Here is an 18,944-nt window from a genome sequence, read left to right on the forward strand (position 1 = left end):
GGGGAAAAGGAAAGGCAAGCTATGGAGATCCCACAGACTACTAGAAAATAAGACAGAAGCAGGAAAAGTGCACCAAAGGGGAAGGGGAAACAGCAGCTCTTTAGGACCCCAGGGATTCTTATTGCCCGCTGTCCAAGCACCTCTATTAGCAATCGCTGCATAACTTTATAGCAGGGCTGGAGACTGGCTTTTTAAAAAAATGAAAGCTCAAAGTCTGGAGCCCCTGCGAGTGACAGCAATGAAAACTGGGTTCATTGGCAGCCTCCATTTTACAATGTGCTTAGTACATAAAAAATGTGACGGTGATTTTTCTGGTAGATCAAAAGCTGTTAATGTAATTCAGGGCACAGTGTAGTTCATCATAATCTTTTGGCAATCTCTGTTAAGATAGGTCTTTGGAACTTCGTTACTCAGACATAAGGAGTTAAGAGATCAGAGCTTGGTCTTAGAAGCCAAAGTCCATGTGTAACTTGACAGGGTGTTCCCAGTCTAGATGACATATTGTGGGACCATGGGGAAGAAAGACTGGGAACAAGGTATATTTTAAAAAATATCACTTGATCCCATGTGACTGTAGCACTTCCAAGTTGCAGATAGGGGCATTGCATAACTCACCACACTGCAACATTAAAAACTGCTGTGCATGTAGAAACCTAACATGTATCCCCTCCTGATATTCTAGATTGCTGTATGCAGGGAATTGTGTTTTGCAGAGGAGTGCCGGGGGGGGGGGGGAGAGAGAGAACCTAGAACTATTTTGCAGAAAAGTCTGGTTCTGAGAAGCTTCATCAGTACCTTCATAATAAACATCAGTATATGCTATCCAGATCTGCTGTAGGTATCTGGAAGCTGTTGTCTAATAAATTGCACATTCACACGTGGAAAGTGTGTTAAAGTCATATGTTCACTGCATATTTGCTGGTGGAGAATTGTCTTTCCTTGTTCCTCTTGGGAGCTGCGCTGAGCCATTGTTGCATCTGTGTCTGGAATAGATTTCTTATGGTCAAAGTAGCTTTTACCAGCATTCCCCACTGTTCATTTTCTCCTCTCTGTAATACAATGCTAGTCTGTCCCTTCCTTATATAAATTCCTTCTTGTTAGCAGACTGTGTGTAACAAATCTCCTCCTATGTGCACCTCACAAAATAACCCTGTTGTTCTTTCTCTGATTACCTGGCGCTGCAAGTCTCTGCTATCTGCCTCTCTTTCTATACCTACCTTATTTGCTTGGAGTGTCTTTTGGAACTGACCTCTTCTTTACCTCTCTGACCTACAATTTTATACTACCTCCCCAATCACTAAAACAGCTTTCAGTTTTTTAAAAAATGGACCTGAGTCATTTCTTCATTCACTGGAGGTTTCAGTTTGCAGAGACCAGTAGGTACATAGCCGAATAACGCTTTCATTTTGAGTTATAGTCTCTCTCACTGTGATATGTTTTGTTGGTGAGATCAAAGGAAATTGTCTGTCTCACCCCTGACCTGGGTGAGTCAGAGACATGCATTAAATCAACATCATGTCCCCGAAGAACCATGTCCGGGCACAGTAAATAATACTGTTATCAGCCCACAGATCTGACTCCTTATCCTAGAACATTTTCCAGTGCATTTTCCCATATAGGTATGACATCAATCTTCACTGCAAACCAGCAGATGCTCTGTGCTGCTGTTATTGCTCCAGTGTAAAACCACCATCTAGAATTTACCAGCAAATTCATTCTGTATAATTTGGACTTAATTGGAATCCTGGGTTCCTTTCTGAATGTAGATCAGTGTAGCCCAGCTAGAAAAAGTATTTTCACCACTAACTGCTTCTCTGAATGGGTCACTCTGTTCTTACACATTTGGATTTTGCATGGAAATGTCACCAATGGCACATTCTACTCTCTGGCCACACCTTGCTTGCTGTTTTGCTCAATATATCTAACAAGTAAACCTCTAGAACGCAAAGGCTTATACCAAATAATTCTGAATTCTCACAAGCTTAACTATGGGTTGAATTTGAGACGAAAGTGTAAAATGCTACGTGGTAAAAATGGAACTATGTGTAGGAATTCTGAAATAAAATCTAACAATTCACCCACTTAAATTGGAAAGCATGCAGAGTAGGGCATGTACAATAAAGACACATATCGAGTGATTGAGGATGTCTACTCATCCCTAGACTTTTTGCGATCAGTGTATGCACCACTTCCGCTTCCAGTATCTAGAAAATGGTAGAATAACTCATTTATCTTTTACCAGCAGGGTTATTGAGAAACTTGTATATAGATTGCACAGTGCTGTTCCACACTGCTGAGCTTTGCAGGTTTCCAAATAGCACACAAATATTTGGTAGGATTTTTACCCTAGAGAAATGGGCTAGCCTAGACTATTTATAGCCCATTTAATATAATCGTTATTTGCTTCATTACAGCGTTGCTCAGAACCACAAACAGAATCTAATGACTGTCGCAAACCTGGGGGTTGTTTTTGGACCAACGTTAATGCGGCCACAAGAAGAAACGGTTGCTGCGATTATGGACATCAAATTCCAAAATATTGTGGTTGAGATTTTAATTGAAAACCATGACAAGGTAATTTGTTTGAATTTGTACATCTTCCTTTTTTTTTATTGTTTGCAAATGCTTTCTAATCTAATGCATATTTCCCAGCTGTCCTTATCCACAGAGTTACAGGAAGAGACAAGAACTTTAATATTCACATCTCCATGAGCCTTTCCACATATGGAACTGTTTTACTGATTTTGGGGAAGGGGTTCTAGCTGAATTAGGGAAAGGTAATAAAATGTTTGGGAATCTTACAGCCTTTCACTGAGGCAATGCCCTACTCCTAATGCTCCTTTAGAGCCTTTAGACCAAGATGTGGAACCTCAGATGCTGCTGGACATTCACTCTGCTTTAGCGGGAAAGTGATGCCTTTGGAAATCATCATTATTACACTAATACTCACGTCTAACTCAGGCTAGATTTGTGTGCCTAGGAGCCAGTACATCCAGAGAAAGGGTGACAGAAGCCTAAGATAAAAAGTGTAATAGCTGCTGATATTGCAAAGGACACTCCTTTACCCCCCAGGACCAGAGTAGAAGTTTACAGCTGAGCAGGGAGGGAGAAAGCGGAAAAGAGGAAAGCATATTTGAAGTATAGAGGATCTGGGAACTGTAGTTTCCTCCTTACATAGCTACAATTCTTAGCACTCTTAATCTGCTGTAATATACTTTGAGGAAAATAATCTGAATTAAGTGTGTGTTGAATGTGCTTTTAATGTACTGTATGTTGTGGACCTGCCTAAAGGCAGGGAAATTTGCAGAATGTCCCCAGCATCTCCAGGTAGGGCTGGCAGGGCTGCCTGAAACCCTGGAGAGCAGCTGTCAGCCAGTGCTGATAACACTGATCTAGACAGACCACCAATTTAACTTGGTATGAGGCACCGTCTTATGTTCCAGATAAGGCAGTGAAATGTGAGTGCCCCCTAAGAGATGGGGAAAGGGAAGGATTGAGGGTGGCAAAGCTTAAAAGAGAGCACACGCTAAGGCCATTAAGCCCACTGCAACACTGCATCTAGATATAGATTACTGGAAAAGGCAAGTAAGTGCTAGCCTCAGAAGGATTGGCTCCTGCTTTTCAGTAATGTGCAGCAACTACGGTTTTGGTTAATTTCCAAGCTCTGACTTAAGTGTTTTGATAATAATCCTGTGGCCTTAACAGAGGAAGAAGATGCGTGTTTTGGAATAGTGTCAGTTCAATGAGGTCATTGATTAACCTGTCAAGTTGTCTTCAATAAATTTCTGATGAATCAATGCATGCCCTCAGTCTGAACTTGCATCCATGCATCTTAAGATCAGTGTGCAGTGTTTGAATCTGTTATTGATTTCTGCAAAGAAATTGCAGCTAGGCGCTTCCTGGAACATCTGGTTGAATTACAGTCTGATGTGGATTGCCAAGTTATCTCGTATGCAGGCCATTAAACTGTCTGTGTAATCAGAAAATTTAAATGATTTCTGAGCGATTTAATAACATTTCTAGATGCTCATCCAAATCAGGGATGGCATCATTTGCAATGTTAGCGGTGACTAAAGCAATAAATACTTATTTCCTTTTTCCTATCAAAATTCTTAGACTAATCTTTACAGCCATTGTTGAGAGCTGCTCCTCTCCGCCACACATTTTATTTCATGTTGAATTGGCATTAAATCTATGATACTTGCCCTCTTCTATTGCAAAGCTTGGGAGCAACTGAACACTTCAGCATTCCTGACTCTCTTTTTTCCCGCCCCTAAAACACCACCACCACAATAGATATTCAACACCATTCCAGATACACCACAATCAAATTCTCAGCTGCTTTTGTCTCGAAAGAAGAGTACAGATTCCAAGCCACCATCATGCAGTGAGAGGCCCTTAACTCTCTTCCATACTGTGCAGCCCAGTGAAAAGCGTAAGTATCTTAATCCTCTCTGCAATTGGTTGTGCTGTCATATTATATTGCTTTGTCTCAGGGTGGTCAAGAGACTTGGTTCTCAACAGCAGTAAGAAGGAGACACACCTGTAAGTGTAAGGCTTCAAGTTTCTAATGTCTTTGTTGTTTTCCTAGCCCTATATTGTTCAGCACAAAATAAAAGCAGTAACTACACTCCATTCTCCCTAGATTCAGTCCCCCCCCCCACAGTCTGTGACCATGGTCATGTAATCCTACCCATAGATGAACACCCCTTTCGTCAATAGCAGTAGATAGGATACCCTTGTTAACAGCTTTGCTCATAGGTAAGTAGCTCTTTTGTCTAATTTCCATTAGAGCTGCGCAGACTTGATGCCAAAATAATTTACATTCCCTGGATGGCAGTTTTTGTGAGTTAAAAAGAAAAGCATGCATGGAGAGCCAGGCAAACAATAGACGTCAAACTTAATCACCATTAAAAGGTTTTGCCATTGGGAGACTCCCTCTTGTTCCTTTGTGTTTAGAGACATTTCCCCTATTCTCAGGCTTTTCTGTTCAACTTTGAAGAATTAAAACTTTCTGTGTTGTTTTGTACGGATTTTGTTTTATCAAAGCAATCTCAGTTCAGTTCATTGTGTTTTCATGTGCAACCCAATCTTTGCTGATCTCCAGGCATTCATTGCAACTCTTATGTGGTCCTTCTAATCTAAACTATCTTTCACTGAATAAATAATGGACAGTAGTGTTCATTGAAGAGGCCTCTTCCTCTTTTCTGTTTGTCTTCTGCAATCTGAATTTTACAAGCTGGGAAATAAGTGAGAGACTTAATAATGAAAAGTGTTACGTTGCATGCACCATCACATGTGAAGCATTTCTGTGTGCCTATTACTCTGTGTACATACTGCAGGACATCATAATTGGCTGTGCCTCTCTGGCACATGCATATGCTGTAGCTTCTTCAGAGGTAATGATGTACACCAGGATTAAGGAACATGTTTCCTTCTGTGTGGTGGTGATGTTGGACTGCAGCTTCTACCATTGGCCAATGCTGACTGGGCTTCATGGTTGTTGGAGTCCAACAACTTCTGGAGGGATGTAAGTTCCCCATCCCTGGTATACAGTCTTGGTCTGAAATCTCTGAGGGCGCCTTTATGCACATGAAGTTGATTCTTTAGCACAACTTGACTGGACAAGAACTCAGTGGGCAAAACTAGACATGGCATTAAATGTGTCTGCACTTAATGTGCCCTTTTAAAAATATCAGCTACCAAATGGTGCCAATGGCAGGTAAGGTCTTCTTCCCAATGCCAATAGGAGATTTGGAGGAGTGGGTTCGCTTGTGTGTGTTTTTGTCAAGACTGAAGCAGAAAAGGAAAAGGTTAAATACAGCTCCCTGCTTGCTGCAGTCATGCTGATAATGAACAGCCCTCTTAGTAGCTGCTATTTGCATTTTAAAAACTGTGCACATTAAATGAAAATGTGCTTTGACTGTCCACTTTGGCCTAGAGGAGGCATACAAGCTGTATATGAGATGTTTTCCTGTTGCTGATTGAGGCCAATCTCAAGAATCAGATCTATGTGTCTGAGATAATTAGTGGCTTTTTTGTGCGTGCGTGCGTGTGTGTTTAAAGCCCCCCCCCCCCCCAAGCCAGTATCAAGACTTCAGAGGAGCAATATAGAAAATTTTAACTTTGGGGGGGGGGGAATTCCATGTAAACATAGTTGCAAGGTCCCTTCAGGTTTAGGCAGTTGACAGTAATGATAATGTTAGGATTTTTTTTAACACTATGAGGACTGCTGCACCCCATCTGAGTTTTACTGTTGTAGGCAGCTAGCAAAGATACGTAACAGCATTATCTTCCATTTCTCTCTGTTAATACTCCTCTGCTTGCTGGAAAAAGTACAGTGGGAGAGAATCTTCCTAGATACATCCACCCCAACCAAAGAAAGGGGATGGAAAGCATGCTCTGATGTTGTTCTTTATTTATATATCTATTTATTAAAAAAAAAAAAAATAGACCACTCTCTCATATAAGATAGCAAGGCAGTATGCAACAAAATATGCAAATGAAATAAAATCTAGAATACTGTAAAATATAAAATAAGCATGGCAGTTGTCTCTCATTGAAAAAGTTTAAATATATGAATTGGTTTGTCAGCATAAAAAGGTTTTCAAGAGACCTTTGAAAATTGGCTGTGAGGATGCCTGTTGAATCTCTACTGAAGGAGTGGGGCCAGTGACATAACATGTCCAGTTTCTAATTGAAACCAGTCAGGTTTCTGAAACTTTTGGGACAACTAACAGTACTCCTACAGATTATCTTTGTGCTGGGATCAAGGGAAAAATAAATATTATTTTGGTACCAAACCCACCACCTTTTTGGAAATAGTAAAAGTTCTAGACATAAACTTTCAGGCACCTAAGCAGCATAATTTTCTGATGTTTTACACCCTTCTACAGAACCTACAGAAGTGGTCATTATTCCCACCCCACCCCCGCCCTTTCTCTCTCTTTTATGATGTCCCAGAAGTCTGGGCATCATAGCTCTTTAAATCAGACTACTCTTGAGAGGGCAGAAAAGCAGCCAGTATTTGCATCTTCAATGAATTTCAGAAGTAACACTTAATATGATAGCATGAAATTAATCATTTTGCCACTAATGGGAGAGTTTAAGAACAAACCCAGGGTGGTAAGTTAAGGCAAGAAGAGGCTCATACAGTGGTAGGAGGAATGTGTTAATTTGTTAATCCTGGTTAGCATTCTTGGGTTGTTCTTGGAAACAGGTATGTAACTGCTGATATGTAGACAGAGTAAGTAGCTCTCAGCAACTCCCTCTGATCTCTGGTCCCTCTGATAATGCCTGTCCTACAACAAATGTGCAGTAGAATCAAGTACTCGCTCATCTTGGAAGAATCTTCTCACAGGATAGCGTGGATGTCATAGTCATATAGTTACATTTTTGTAGAGAGAGCCCATGCTTTCATGGCAGAGATACCCATTACTTGGGAGTCACCTGTTTCTTGTAATGTGAATTTCATTTAAGTGACAGGCCATAGAAAGCTGCATTAACTCCAGAAAAATTATGATAATGGCCCTAAACATAGAATTGTGATTTGCAGCAGAAAGCCAAGAGCATTTTCTGTTGGAGATTCTCTGTGGTATGTGGATGATCTTAGGAAGGAATTACCTAAGAAATCTAAGAAACATTGGAGTTGCAAGGAATCCTGAGGAATAGCTGTTTTCTATTTGTATGATACTTAATGCATCAAAATGGCACTGAGGCAGTTGAGGAAAGCATATAGTAGTTCTTTCAGATCTGATATTGCTTGTGATTGTAGAGGTAAAAGACAGTTTTTAAGATTTGTAGTTAAGATTTGTGGTAACATTTACATAAGAAATTCATACAGTTCCCATCTTAAAAAATAACATAAAAATAAACAACTGTGTGATAGAAAATCTTAATCTTGGTTATTCAACTACAAATCCCTTATCGAGAAATTGAAATTAAAAACAGATCAAATAGATTAATAGAACTCAAATAAAGTTATTAAGAGAAAGAGGTCTGATGCCTGTTCTCCATTATGGTTATGAAGACAAATATTTAACCTCTTCACTGCATGAGAATATATTATTGGGTTTTCAAAATGTACTAGGAAACAGGAGTGATATTTTACTAGAAAAATTGGTGCCGGAACTCACCACAAATGTCTCCCTTGTTCTCTTCTAATGGCAATGGCCCCCACCTGAGACGTGCCAGAACGGAGTTCCGGCTGAACAAAAGCCCTGGGAAGTAGTCATGTGGAATTATGCTGAGCTCACTACTGTCAGTTCTGTATTATACTTAATAATTTCGCATGCAGATATGCACCTGTCACCACATCAAGAGGCATTGTCATGTCAGAAGGGACAAAAAATTAGCCCCTGAAGCAGACAAAAGAAGAAAATATTTTGAGCATAAATCTGAGCTTTAGCTGAATAGCCATAGAGGTATGAACAGTAATGGAACCTCTTTACTGCAGAATTAGAATTTTTGGGCATAGGATATGAATCATCTTCTGATGCTAACTGGTACAAAAAACCCTCTCTCCATACAAAAAATATGACAAATGCATTCTCCCTCTCTCCCTCCCTCCCTCCCCCCCTCTTTTAATAGCTTAATGAATTTTAGTACATGTATCTCTATCGTTCATTATTTTGTTCTTTTTCTTCCAGAGGAGAACAGGAACAGTATCATCAACTCCAGCCTGGAATCAGTCACATCATCAAACATCAACAGTTTCCTCCATTCCAACAGCACTCCTCAGTCTAACATGAACTCCAGTGACCCTGACTTAGAAGTTATTAAACCCAACAGGCCAAACTCACTGTGAGTACAATCCTGATTTATATGTCAGTATTTCCTCTCTGCTGACCCACTGTTCTACTTATTAGGAATAAAGTCTGTTGATTCAATAATGTTTAATGCTACTGTAACCACAAGCTATGTGCTTTATATTTTCAAACTCTGAAGAGAAATGTACATACGTTCAATATGTTTGGGGTTTGTTAATTCACCTTCTATTATTCTGAATAAGTGGGGTGGCTTTGGATCTAGGTTTTTTTTTTATGTCTTTACACTCCAGCTTGCTCATTTGTGCACATGTCTTGTGTTTTGTGTTGGCTACACAGGGGTGTTTCCTAGTTTCGTTTGCTCCCAGAATCAGAGAGAGGATTTCCTATTTAGCTAAAACTGGAAAAGTGCTTTTGGCACAGTTCTTCACCAGCTAACTGTGTGCCCGTCTCTTTGCTGTTTGTGCATTGTCAACATTTCAATGAAATGCCTAATCCTAAATCTCAGAGGAATGGTCCAGTTCTACTAGGAATTGTTCCTAATCTCTCACAGCTGATTTCTCACATGAGTAGCAGCAGACTTCTGTTTTGGTTAAAAAAACCAGTCATTTCCCTGGGCTCTGTTGTGTCTGGCAACATAGTTCAGCAAAAGTTCTTCACCACACTTGAGCTTCCTTTCTGCACAGACAGAATCCACTCCAGACTCTGGCAGTAACTGAATGTTTTAGAACACCTGCAGCTGTCATCAGAGGCCTCCTCCTTTGCCCCCTGATAAGGTCTACATTGTAAAAGACATTGACGTGACATCAGTGTGTTGTGAGTTTTTCTTACCCTTGCATTGCTTCCTTGAGACAGGGTGGAGAAATTCAAAAGTTTATTAGTAGACATTACCAGAGAAAAGAGATGAAAGAGACAAAAGGTTGTTGCTTTTGGTGACAGCTATGCACCGTCTTAAGTGTCAAATTCTGGACTCTGTGGCAAGCTTTCCTGTTAAGACAGTGGCTGTTGTTCCAGAACTCTTACAGGCATCAAGTTGACCAAGGTGATGTTGCCATCATTCAAATATGTTCCTTATGTCAAGGCATCCCAGAAACCTGGATGGCACAGAAGGTTGCGTTTATTGGCTTACTGGTGTTTGAGTTTCTAAACTCTGTGTGTATGTCTGTTTAGTAATTTATTCCCTTCTTTCCAATTCCTAAACTGATGGTTCTTGTGATATGTGAAATTAAAAACACACAAGCATAAAGAGAAGTCAGAATGATGTTTTATCAAAAGAATGATAGAATGTTGGCTCAAAAGGTGTTCAGCCATTGAACTTGACATCATGTTCCTTTTGAAATGTGCCAGGAATAAGTCCTTAATCAATAAAGTGCTTTTTTTCCATTTCCTGTAGAAATGGTGGGAAGGCTGGTTTTATTACCAGGTAGCCTTTAAGTTAAGAAGAGAATAAGGATCTTAACCCAGTCAACACTTTGAGAGATGGAATCTACACCAAAGTGTGCAGACAACTTTGATAAAATATCTGAGCACATCTTTCGCCCTACATTCTGCTTTGAATTCTGGTTTCTTTGTAGGAAAGCAGATGTTTTCCTACCACAGTTCCTACTGTAAAAAATCATCAGAATAAATGAGTGCTGGCAAAACATTGAAATTGATGGCTGTCATAAACATAGTTTCCGCTCATTTTTGAAGCACCCGAGTAGAGTTTCTAGAGTGGGGATGTTGGGTTATTTTTTTAACGGGATAAAGGAAAACAATCTTTATTCCAACTTTTTTAAAAAAACTAACTTCTGTCATTTTGGCATTTTGTGTGCACCAGCTAAAAGTCTGCTGTCACTCCTTTTTGAATTGTGACTTGAGAAAGAAGCAAGCACTCTCAATTACAAATCAAACAAGCATAGCTCCTTTGTTGGATACTTGCTTCATTCATTTCACTGTCAATCAGGCTTATATGCTGCCCAATAATAACATACTCTGGGAATCAGTTAAATGTTAAAGTACAAAAATCACCCATAAAACAATATTGCTTTCAGCCACTACTTGTCATTTTCAATCTGCTCTCTGATTTATTTTCATGATCACTGCTATTTTTAGAGCTTGCCATTGAAGGGTGTTGGGCTGTCAATTTTTATTTGTCCTTTAAATTAGAATAGATTCATTATCAGCTTCTGAAATCTAACAGCAGAATTATAGCCACCACCTTCTGAATTTTGTTCTTCATTGTACAATGCCAGTTGATCCCATTTTTGCAGCAGCTTACCATTGAGATGTGATAAAGAGAGCAGGGTGTTTTTGAATAGATTAGAACAAGGCGTCCTTAAGAGTCAATTGCTTTGTTTTGTGGGTGAATGTAGCATGTGCTTATCAAGTGTGTGGGTGATTTGTGTCTCTGAAATGGGGTCAGGTCAGCTTTGTAGTTTTGGAGCTTAGGAGCATTCCTTGCTCCAGCACTGCTTCTGGATACCCAGTGATTAGAAGTATTTTTTACCAACTTTATGTGGTCTTTTCTGTGAACCGTCCTGAGACCTCTGGGTATGGGGTGGTATATAAATTCGATAAATAAAAAAATCAGGCCCTGGAGATTTGAATTCATTTAAAGTAGATAGGTGTTCCCTTGCCACATCTTTTTCTGTCCTTGGTTGCAGTTCATTCATTGCATAATTTATTTTGTTATCACCAGGTCAGGCCTAAGTAGTGCAAGCAGAAATCATTTACAGATTTGCCACTACAGTCATAAAAAGGTAAAGGTAAAGGGACCCCTGACCATTAGGTCCAGTTGTGACCGACTCTGGGGTTGCGGAGCTCATCTCGCTTTATTGGCCGAGGGAGCCGGCGTACAGCGTCCAGGTCATGTGGCCAGCATGATTAAGCTGATTCTGGCGAACCAGAGCAGTGCACAGAAACGATTCACCTTCCCCGCTGGAGCAGTACCTAGTTATCTACTTGCACTTTGACGTGCTTTCGAACTGCTAGGTTGGCAGGAGCAGGGACCGAGCAATGGGAGCTCACCCCATCACGGGGATTCGAACCACCAACCTTCTGATCGGCAAGTCCTAGGCTCTGTGGTTTAACCCACAGCGCCACCCACTACAGTCATACCTCGGGTTAAAGTTGCTTTAGGTTGAGCGTTTTCGGGTTGCGCTCCACTGCGACCCGGAAGTGACGGAATGTGTTACAGACACTCAAAAGGATGTCACGCGCATGCGCAGAAGCGGCAAATTGCGACCCGCAGATGCAGGTTGCGTTCTCTTCAGGATGCGAACGGGGCTCCGGAACGGATCCTGTTCACATCCAGAGGTACCTCTGTAATTGCAAAGATTCAGGATGATTGAAATGAAATTTCTCTCCATGGAAGGAGGGAAGGGTTGACTGCTGACGGCTATTATGGTAGACTAATAGTATTGACAGCTAGACTATTAAGGTATATCTGCCTAAGCTGTTAATGCTGTTGGTGTTTCATTTCATCCACTCTTTTTCACCCCAGCTGTTTTTCTCAGGATTGTGGCTAGTCAACTGCCCCTTGCCAGGGTACACCTGTGTGTGTTGCATGTATATCCCACCCACCCTTTCTCCAAAGAATCTTACACCAGTGTTTTAAGCTGTACAACAAACCTGAGAAGGAGATTAAGCTGACAGCTGATAATTGACCCTGAGCCACCCAGCTTTGTGCCTGAGTGGAGGATGTGAAGATGGGTTTCTGACACTCAAATGCAGTGTTGTAGACACTGCATTAAACAGCCTGTTTGTGCATTTCATCCAAAGGGAGGAAAATGTTCTAAGCAATAATTTGAGTGAATTCTAAATACAGTGGTACCTCGGATTAAGAACTTAATTTGTTCTGGAGGTCTGTTCTTACAGTTCTTAACCTGAGGTACCACTTTAGCTAATGGGGCCTCCTGCTGCCGCTGCCGCTGCGCCGCCACTGTGCAATTTCTGTTCTCATCCTGAAGCAAAGTTCCTAACCCGAGGTACTATTTCTGGGTTAGCGGAGTCTGTAACCTGAAGTGTCTGTAAACAGAAGCATCTGTAACCCGAGGTACCACTGTAAAATAAGGGTTTAGAACCTTTGTATTTTAAATATATATATTTTTAACCATTAAGATTAACTATCCAGTTTCCTGTTCCTTAAATGTTGTTTCTAACAATGTACAGGTTATAAACAAGGGAATACAAACACTGATTTGGCTCAATATACAATAGATTCTCTCTCCCCCCCCTTATCCCATATCACTAGTATGTGCAGATAATTTAAGGGTAGGGCAGAGACAGTCTCTCACTTCACCCTTGGTTTAGAAGAAGGCAGAAGCCGTTTGAGTCTTCCTGTGCATTCCAGGGGATGTGACGGGAGCAAAGTTGGTTTCTCAGATTTGGCACCGTAAAAGTCTCCAGTCCCTCCTAGTTCAATGAAGTTTGCAAAGAACTTTAAGCTGGGAAACCAGGGCAGATGCAATTGCCAGAAATGGAGGGTAGTGTGTGGTGATGTGTGTTGGCAGCTGCATCTGTGGACCCATGGCTATAACACAATAATACCAGGGGGTCTGCAAATGCACTCACCACTAAAGGCATTTTATGCTTTTCTTGTGTCTGTAAAATGAATTTAAAATCTACCTTGGCACAAATGTGCTGTATATAGGATGAAAAGTGGTATTTTGCACTTTCTGTTCTACATAAATAACATATTCTCTGCACACATATATTGCAAGAAGTTATTCATGCTGCTTTTGACTATAAAGTTTACAAACATTCTTTGCCGCATTATAAGATCAGGCAACTTAAATAAAATATGAAATATAAACTTTCTGATAAGTTTGCTTCAGAACTGCACTTATCTGCTGCATTTTATATTATATTTGTTCCTACTTGTTTTTGTAATCACTGGCTTTTTTCTTACAGGGAAGTTTTCAGATTTTTTTGCTTTGCCTGTCTACAAAGACAATTGCAAGTCAGGAAGTTCTCAGAAGTGATTTTGCTAAAGGGCAAAGATATTTCCTGTCTAGCAACCGATTGGATTATTATGTGAATGCATTTTATTTATTAGGCTTGGGGTTTGGTTTTATACAGAAAAGGTCTGGGCAGAAGCTGCTCTTCAATTCAACAGGATTTGCCTGCTGTCAGATACTTGTCAGTATTGCTCAGGAGGAGTTATAGTCAAACGAATGTTGACCTATAATCAGCCTTGGGAAGAAGTGTGTGTGTGTGTTTATGTTTGTTTTGAAATGTTGTTTTACTTAGTTGTTTTTGTTGCCACCACAAAACACTTGAAGTTCCTTTCAAGATGGAGACATTAACTAACATTTCTGGACATAGTTTAATACCAGCCTACACTTCATGACTAATTTTAAATGAATGTAGTTCAGTATAAGATCATAGTTTTATTCAAATAGTGGCTAACTTTTTGAAAATCACTTTAAAAAATGAATTTTTAAAGATGTTTTGACTCCAGCAAGCTTATCTTCTTAAAACCCAGGCTAGGGTGGTGGTGACAGGAATGGTAGTTCAACAACATCTGGGGCAAAGTTCCCTACACCCAGTGAAGCAATTCTTATTTGAAGGGAAGTTGCAGCGTTTTATTAGGGGCTAGAAATTTCTTTCATGATGGAAAAGTTAGTTGTATGAAGTACTGGAACTCTAAGATGCACTTCTTGGGTGTACTAGAGAAGGAGGCTCGTAAAATCTTCTGACAATTTGAAAATATTATATAGAAAAGGATAGGTGCATCTTTTGGTAAGTAGAAGCATTTTATTGGTGCTTGTGTGTGAATGTATAATTTGTTAGCATCATGTCTGGCCATTATCAGTATCCAGTCATAATGAAAGTAGGTCAAGAGATGGTGTGTGTAGCAGCAGAGCATTAAAAAACTATGTATGCATTCAGTGGTGTGTACACCAAACAGTTACTAAGATCTACTTTAGATAAAATACTTGGTTTTTGCTGTTTCCAAGGGGGCTATTTCCAATATCAACTTCTTTTTTGCTAGTTCTTGGGTGGGAGTAAAGATACCTTTGGCTGGCCCAAGTATCTGGGCTGGGAATGGGACAATGTGCATGAGACGTTTCTGCTTCCTAAGTAGGATGTTGAGGGTTTGAAATAAAAACATTCTCAACTTTACAGTTTTTCTTTTGAAAGGCAGCTTCCCTGTGATTCTGGTCTCCTGGTTATGTGCCCAGTAGTTGCTTTAGCCTCCTTTATATAATTAGAACAAGTCCTTGTTGAATTTCTCTCAACTACGGGAGTGCAGTCTTGGGATTCCAGACAGTTCCTTAAGGTATATTTAGTCTACAAAGAAATATTAAGCTGCTCCTAGTTTCCTGTTGGGCCTGTTCACAAATTCAGCTTAGTGGTTGAGCATTCCCCACATCAAGTATTTGTGTTAACACATTGTCTCTTTTTTAAGAAAACAGCCCTTGAGCACAATGTCATACATTAGAAGTGAGAGATTGCATGTTGCTAATTTCGTATTTGAGAGTGTGCAAGCTTTTAAACTTCACAGAGCTCTTATTCAGGTGGAACAATAAATCCTGCAGAGGATTTCTGAGGTGATGTCCACCTATAATATAATAATAATTTATTATTTGTACCCCGCCCATCTGGCTGGGTTTCCACAGCCACTCTGGGCGGCTTCCAACAAAGACCAAAAATACACTAAGATGTCACACATTAAAAACTTCCCTGAACAGGGCTGCCTTCAGATGTCTTCTGAATATCAGGTAGTTGTTTATCTCTTTGACATCTTATGGGAGGGCATTCCACAGGGAATGTGGCACCACTACCAAGAAGGCCCTCTGCCTGGTTCCTTGTAGCTTTGCTTCTCGCAATGAGGAAACCGCCAGAAGGCCCTCTGCACTGGACCTCAGCATCTGGGCAGAACAATGGGGGTGGAGATGCTCCTTCAGGTATATTGGGCCGAGGCCATTTAGGGCTTTAAAGGTCAACATCAACACTATGAATTGTGCTCAGAAACGTACTGGGAGCCAATGTAGGTCTTTCAAGACGGGTGTTATGTGGTCTCGGCGGTCGCCCTCAGTCACCAGTCTAGCTGCCGCATTCTGGATTAGTTGTAGTTTCCGGGTCACCTTCAAAGGTAGCCCCACGTAGAGCTCATTGCAGTAGTCCAAGCAGGAGATAACCAGAGCATGCACCACTCTGGCGAGACAGCCTGCAGGCAGATAGGGTCTCGGCCTGCGTACCAGGTGGAGCTGGTAGACAGCTGCCCTGGATACAGAATTGACCTGCGCCTCCATGGACAGCTGTGAGTCCAAAATGACTCACAGGCTGCGCACCTGGTCCTTCAGGGGCACAGTTACCCCATTCAGGATCAGGGAGTCCTCCACACCAGCCCGCCCCCTATCCCCCAAGAACAGTACTTCTGTCTTGTCAGGATTCAACCTCAATCCATTAGCCGCCATTCATCCCCCAACCACCTCCAGGCACTCACACAAGACCTTCACTGCCGTCATTGGTTCTGATTTGAAAGAGAGGTAGAGCTGGGTATCATCTGCATATTGATGGACACCCAGTCCAAACCCCCTGATGATATCTCCCAGCGGTTTCATGTAGATGTTAAAAAGCATGGCGCGGGGTGGGGGGGGAGCTGTACAATTTAAGGTCACTCTCTTGAATGAAACCCTTAACCCTGGCCCAAAGTAATATGTAAGTATGCTCTCACATGCAGGCTCGAAGGTTCTTGGTAATCGCCCAAGCACATCTATAGTTTGTTAAGCGATCAATAGCTTTCTATTTTCAGCAGCGTCAGTTACTGTAGACAACAGATATTCCTTGAGGTTGTGTGTAGGCTTGTAGTGTAATGACAAACACAGAGCTCATCAGCCCCTCACTTTGTCTACCTGCCAGGTCAATCTGAGATGCTGAGATACTGTGGAACCGATGCACTGTTCCCTGTGCTGTGAACTGCATTTTCACAGAGCTTTTTAGATGACCTGACTTTCTTTGGATATATTGCCCTAGCATGCAGAATAGTCTTAAGCTTGCTTTGTAGTGAAATATTGCTACCGATTAGAGATGTGTTTTCCTCCCTATAACTTGATAGACGTTTCAAGGGTCGATTGCTATAGATCATAACACAGCTTCTTCGTGTAATATCATCACACGCTGCTTTAACGCATCTAATGCAACTGCCAATTTTGTTGTTTTGGGAATATCTATAGATTGCAAAGACCAGTCTGAAATATATCGGTGTAAATTAAGTTCATGCCATGCAGAAGGTTGAGTTAACAGTTTTTGTAAATTACCAGTGCCGTGTATTTTCATTTTTACCTCTTATTTGGGAGGACCCTCACCCAAGTTGTTCTCAGTTAAAAAGTGCAGTTTTTGTACCAGATCTAAATAGTAATAAAAGCCACTTCAAAATGCAAACTTTTCTGTTTACTAGATTTGCACAGGTAAATTCATTTTAAAAAAACACCAAATAAATTGATAATCAGAAGTTAAAGGCTTGTATTTGCTTAGGTTACAATCCATCTATTCCTTGGGGGAAAGCCACTAAGATAAACCAAGAGTAAATAAAATAATTGATTTCAGTAGCTATTTTGTGCTAGAAGAACATATGAATACTGCAAGTGGCTGGTTGCAGAAATATGCTTGGTAGAATGAGTGGTAACAGGTAAGCTGGTCCTTCCCTCCCAACATTTTTGTAGCCCTGAAGATTGAACTGTTATGGGGGCCCCTTTGCAACCAGCAATGTGGTCTGGGTAATCACTGTTTTCTTCTTCAGTGGGGTTGTTTACAACAACCTTTACAACAGCTGTGCTATTGGCTCTCAAACTTTGGGATTGTTGAAATACAGACAGAAAAAAATTAATCAATTTGTGTCATGTGACCCATTAAAAAAAAAACCCCACAAAAAGCCACAATGTGGACTAAGGTTGCTTCTGGTCCCCCCTGGAATTAGGGGCCCTGAAGCTTAAGCTTCATTAGTTTCATAGTAGATCTGCCCCTTCCTAGTTGTCCTCTTTATTGACCTTCCAGTGAATGTCAATGACAGCTACTGTTTGTATAGGAATTTGATTCACTACAGATAGATTGTTTGTATAGAAAATTCATTCACTACATCTTAATATTGTGTCCCCCACCCCGCCTCGGGATGGATTTGTTGTTGTTTTGATGTGTACTGAATGATATAGTCATAGTGTTTGCACCCAGCATGTCTTAGCAAATGGCTGATGTCCTGCTACCAATATCACAAATGATTGGAAATCTAGAATTATAACTCTGAATTCAGAAACAGAAATGTAGTTGAATCATACACATCTCACAGCCAGCAGGATCCTAAGTCTGAGTTATAGCTGTATGCATGGTCCTTAATCATATTAATTCATAGCAAATTACAAACCGTATAGTGACAAATCAATGTGTGACAAATGGGAACATGAATTGTCAGATTTTGGTTTAGATGAGAGTAATCACCCACTCATTGTTGAGAAACTCTGAAGTGAGCTGTCATATTTGTCATATTAGTCCCTGCTAAGAGGGGTTAAACAACACCTTCTTTGACTCTGTGTATACCTTCATTTTTTCTCTACCTGGTTTTTCATTTTAGGAAGACACAAAAAAAAGTGTGACTTTTCAAATATATACTGTTTACCAAAGATTAAAATACAGCATGTGTCTGCTGGATACTGAAAGTTGACTTTTATTTCCTATTTTATCCAGCTTTGATCTATTATGAATCAAGCTGAGAGATATTTTCTGTCCATTCACTTGCTCAAATGAGAGATAGGGGAACAAATCTGTATACCAAGTTGAAACATTAATGACCCTTTTTAATGGAAACTGTTGAAAGAACACAGCTTCTGTGTTGTGAGGTCATGTGTCCTCAATTTCATTTTAATATTTTGCAGTTCATGTGCAATACTGTACTCTTGCAGCAAAGAAAGAAGCTCTTAGAAAGGATAATGAGGGTTCAGTTTTTTGCTATAGAAATTGAACTAGAGAGGACATTAATCATGGATCGATGTGTAAAAGTGGTTATTGTAAGAACTTAGTGTGCGGCTTTCTTCTTTCTCAAGATGCATCCCTAAGTGTGTAATACTTCATAATAGTTTTAGTGTCTTTTTTTATACCTAGAACATCTGGGTTGATGGTCTAGCATTGATTCCTCCCACCCCCCTTTGATGTGGTTTTCAGACACTCACGACTCATTTTTCTCATAAATTAAATGTC

At 40.5% G+C, this 18,944-nt stretch overlaps 1 protein-coding gene and 1 long non-coding RNA gene across 12 annotated transcripts in view; both read left to right on the plus strand.

Moving 5' to 3' along the window:
* The window catches only part of ARHGAP26 (Rho GTPase activating protein 26), a 192,702-nt gene that overhangs the window by 142,952 nt on the left and 30,806 nt on the right, over positions 1 to 18,944 (plus strand). For all 11 annotated transcript variants that reach the window (XM_083427074.1, XM_083427078.1, XM_083427080.1 and 8 more), the window contains 3 exons: positions 2,415 to 2,574; positions 4,297 to 4,435; positions 8,649 to 8,802. In XM_083427074.1, the coding sequence (XP_083283200.1) occupies positions 2,415 to 2,574; positions 4,297 to 4,435; positions 8,649 to 8,802 (453 nt within the window). The remainder of the gene's footprint in view (positions 1 to 2,414; positions 2,575 to 4,296; positions 4,436 to 8,648; positions 8,803 to 18,944) is intronic.
* Positions 8,817 to 17,290, plus strand: LOC310671346. The gene is made up of 2 exons (XR_014507971.1): positions 8,817 to 16,344; positions 16,783 to 17,290. It is a non-coding gene; the product is annotated as an uncharacterized lncRNA (long non-coding RNA).

The sequence above is a fragment of the Podarcis tiliguerta genome (assembly GCF_965153285.1).
Source record: "Podarcis tiliguerta genome assembly, chromosome: 2".
In the NCBI taxonomy this organism is placed as follows: Eukaryota; Metazoa; Chordata; class Lepidosauria; order Squamata; family Lacertidae; genus Podarcis; species Podarcis tiliguerta.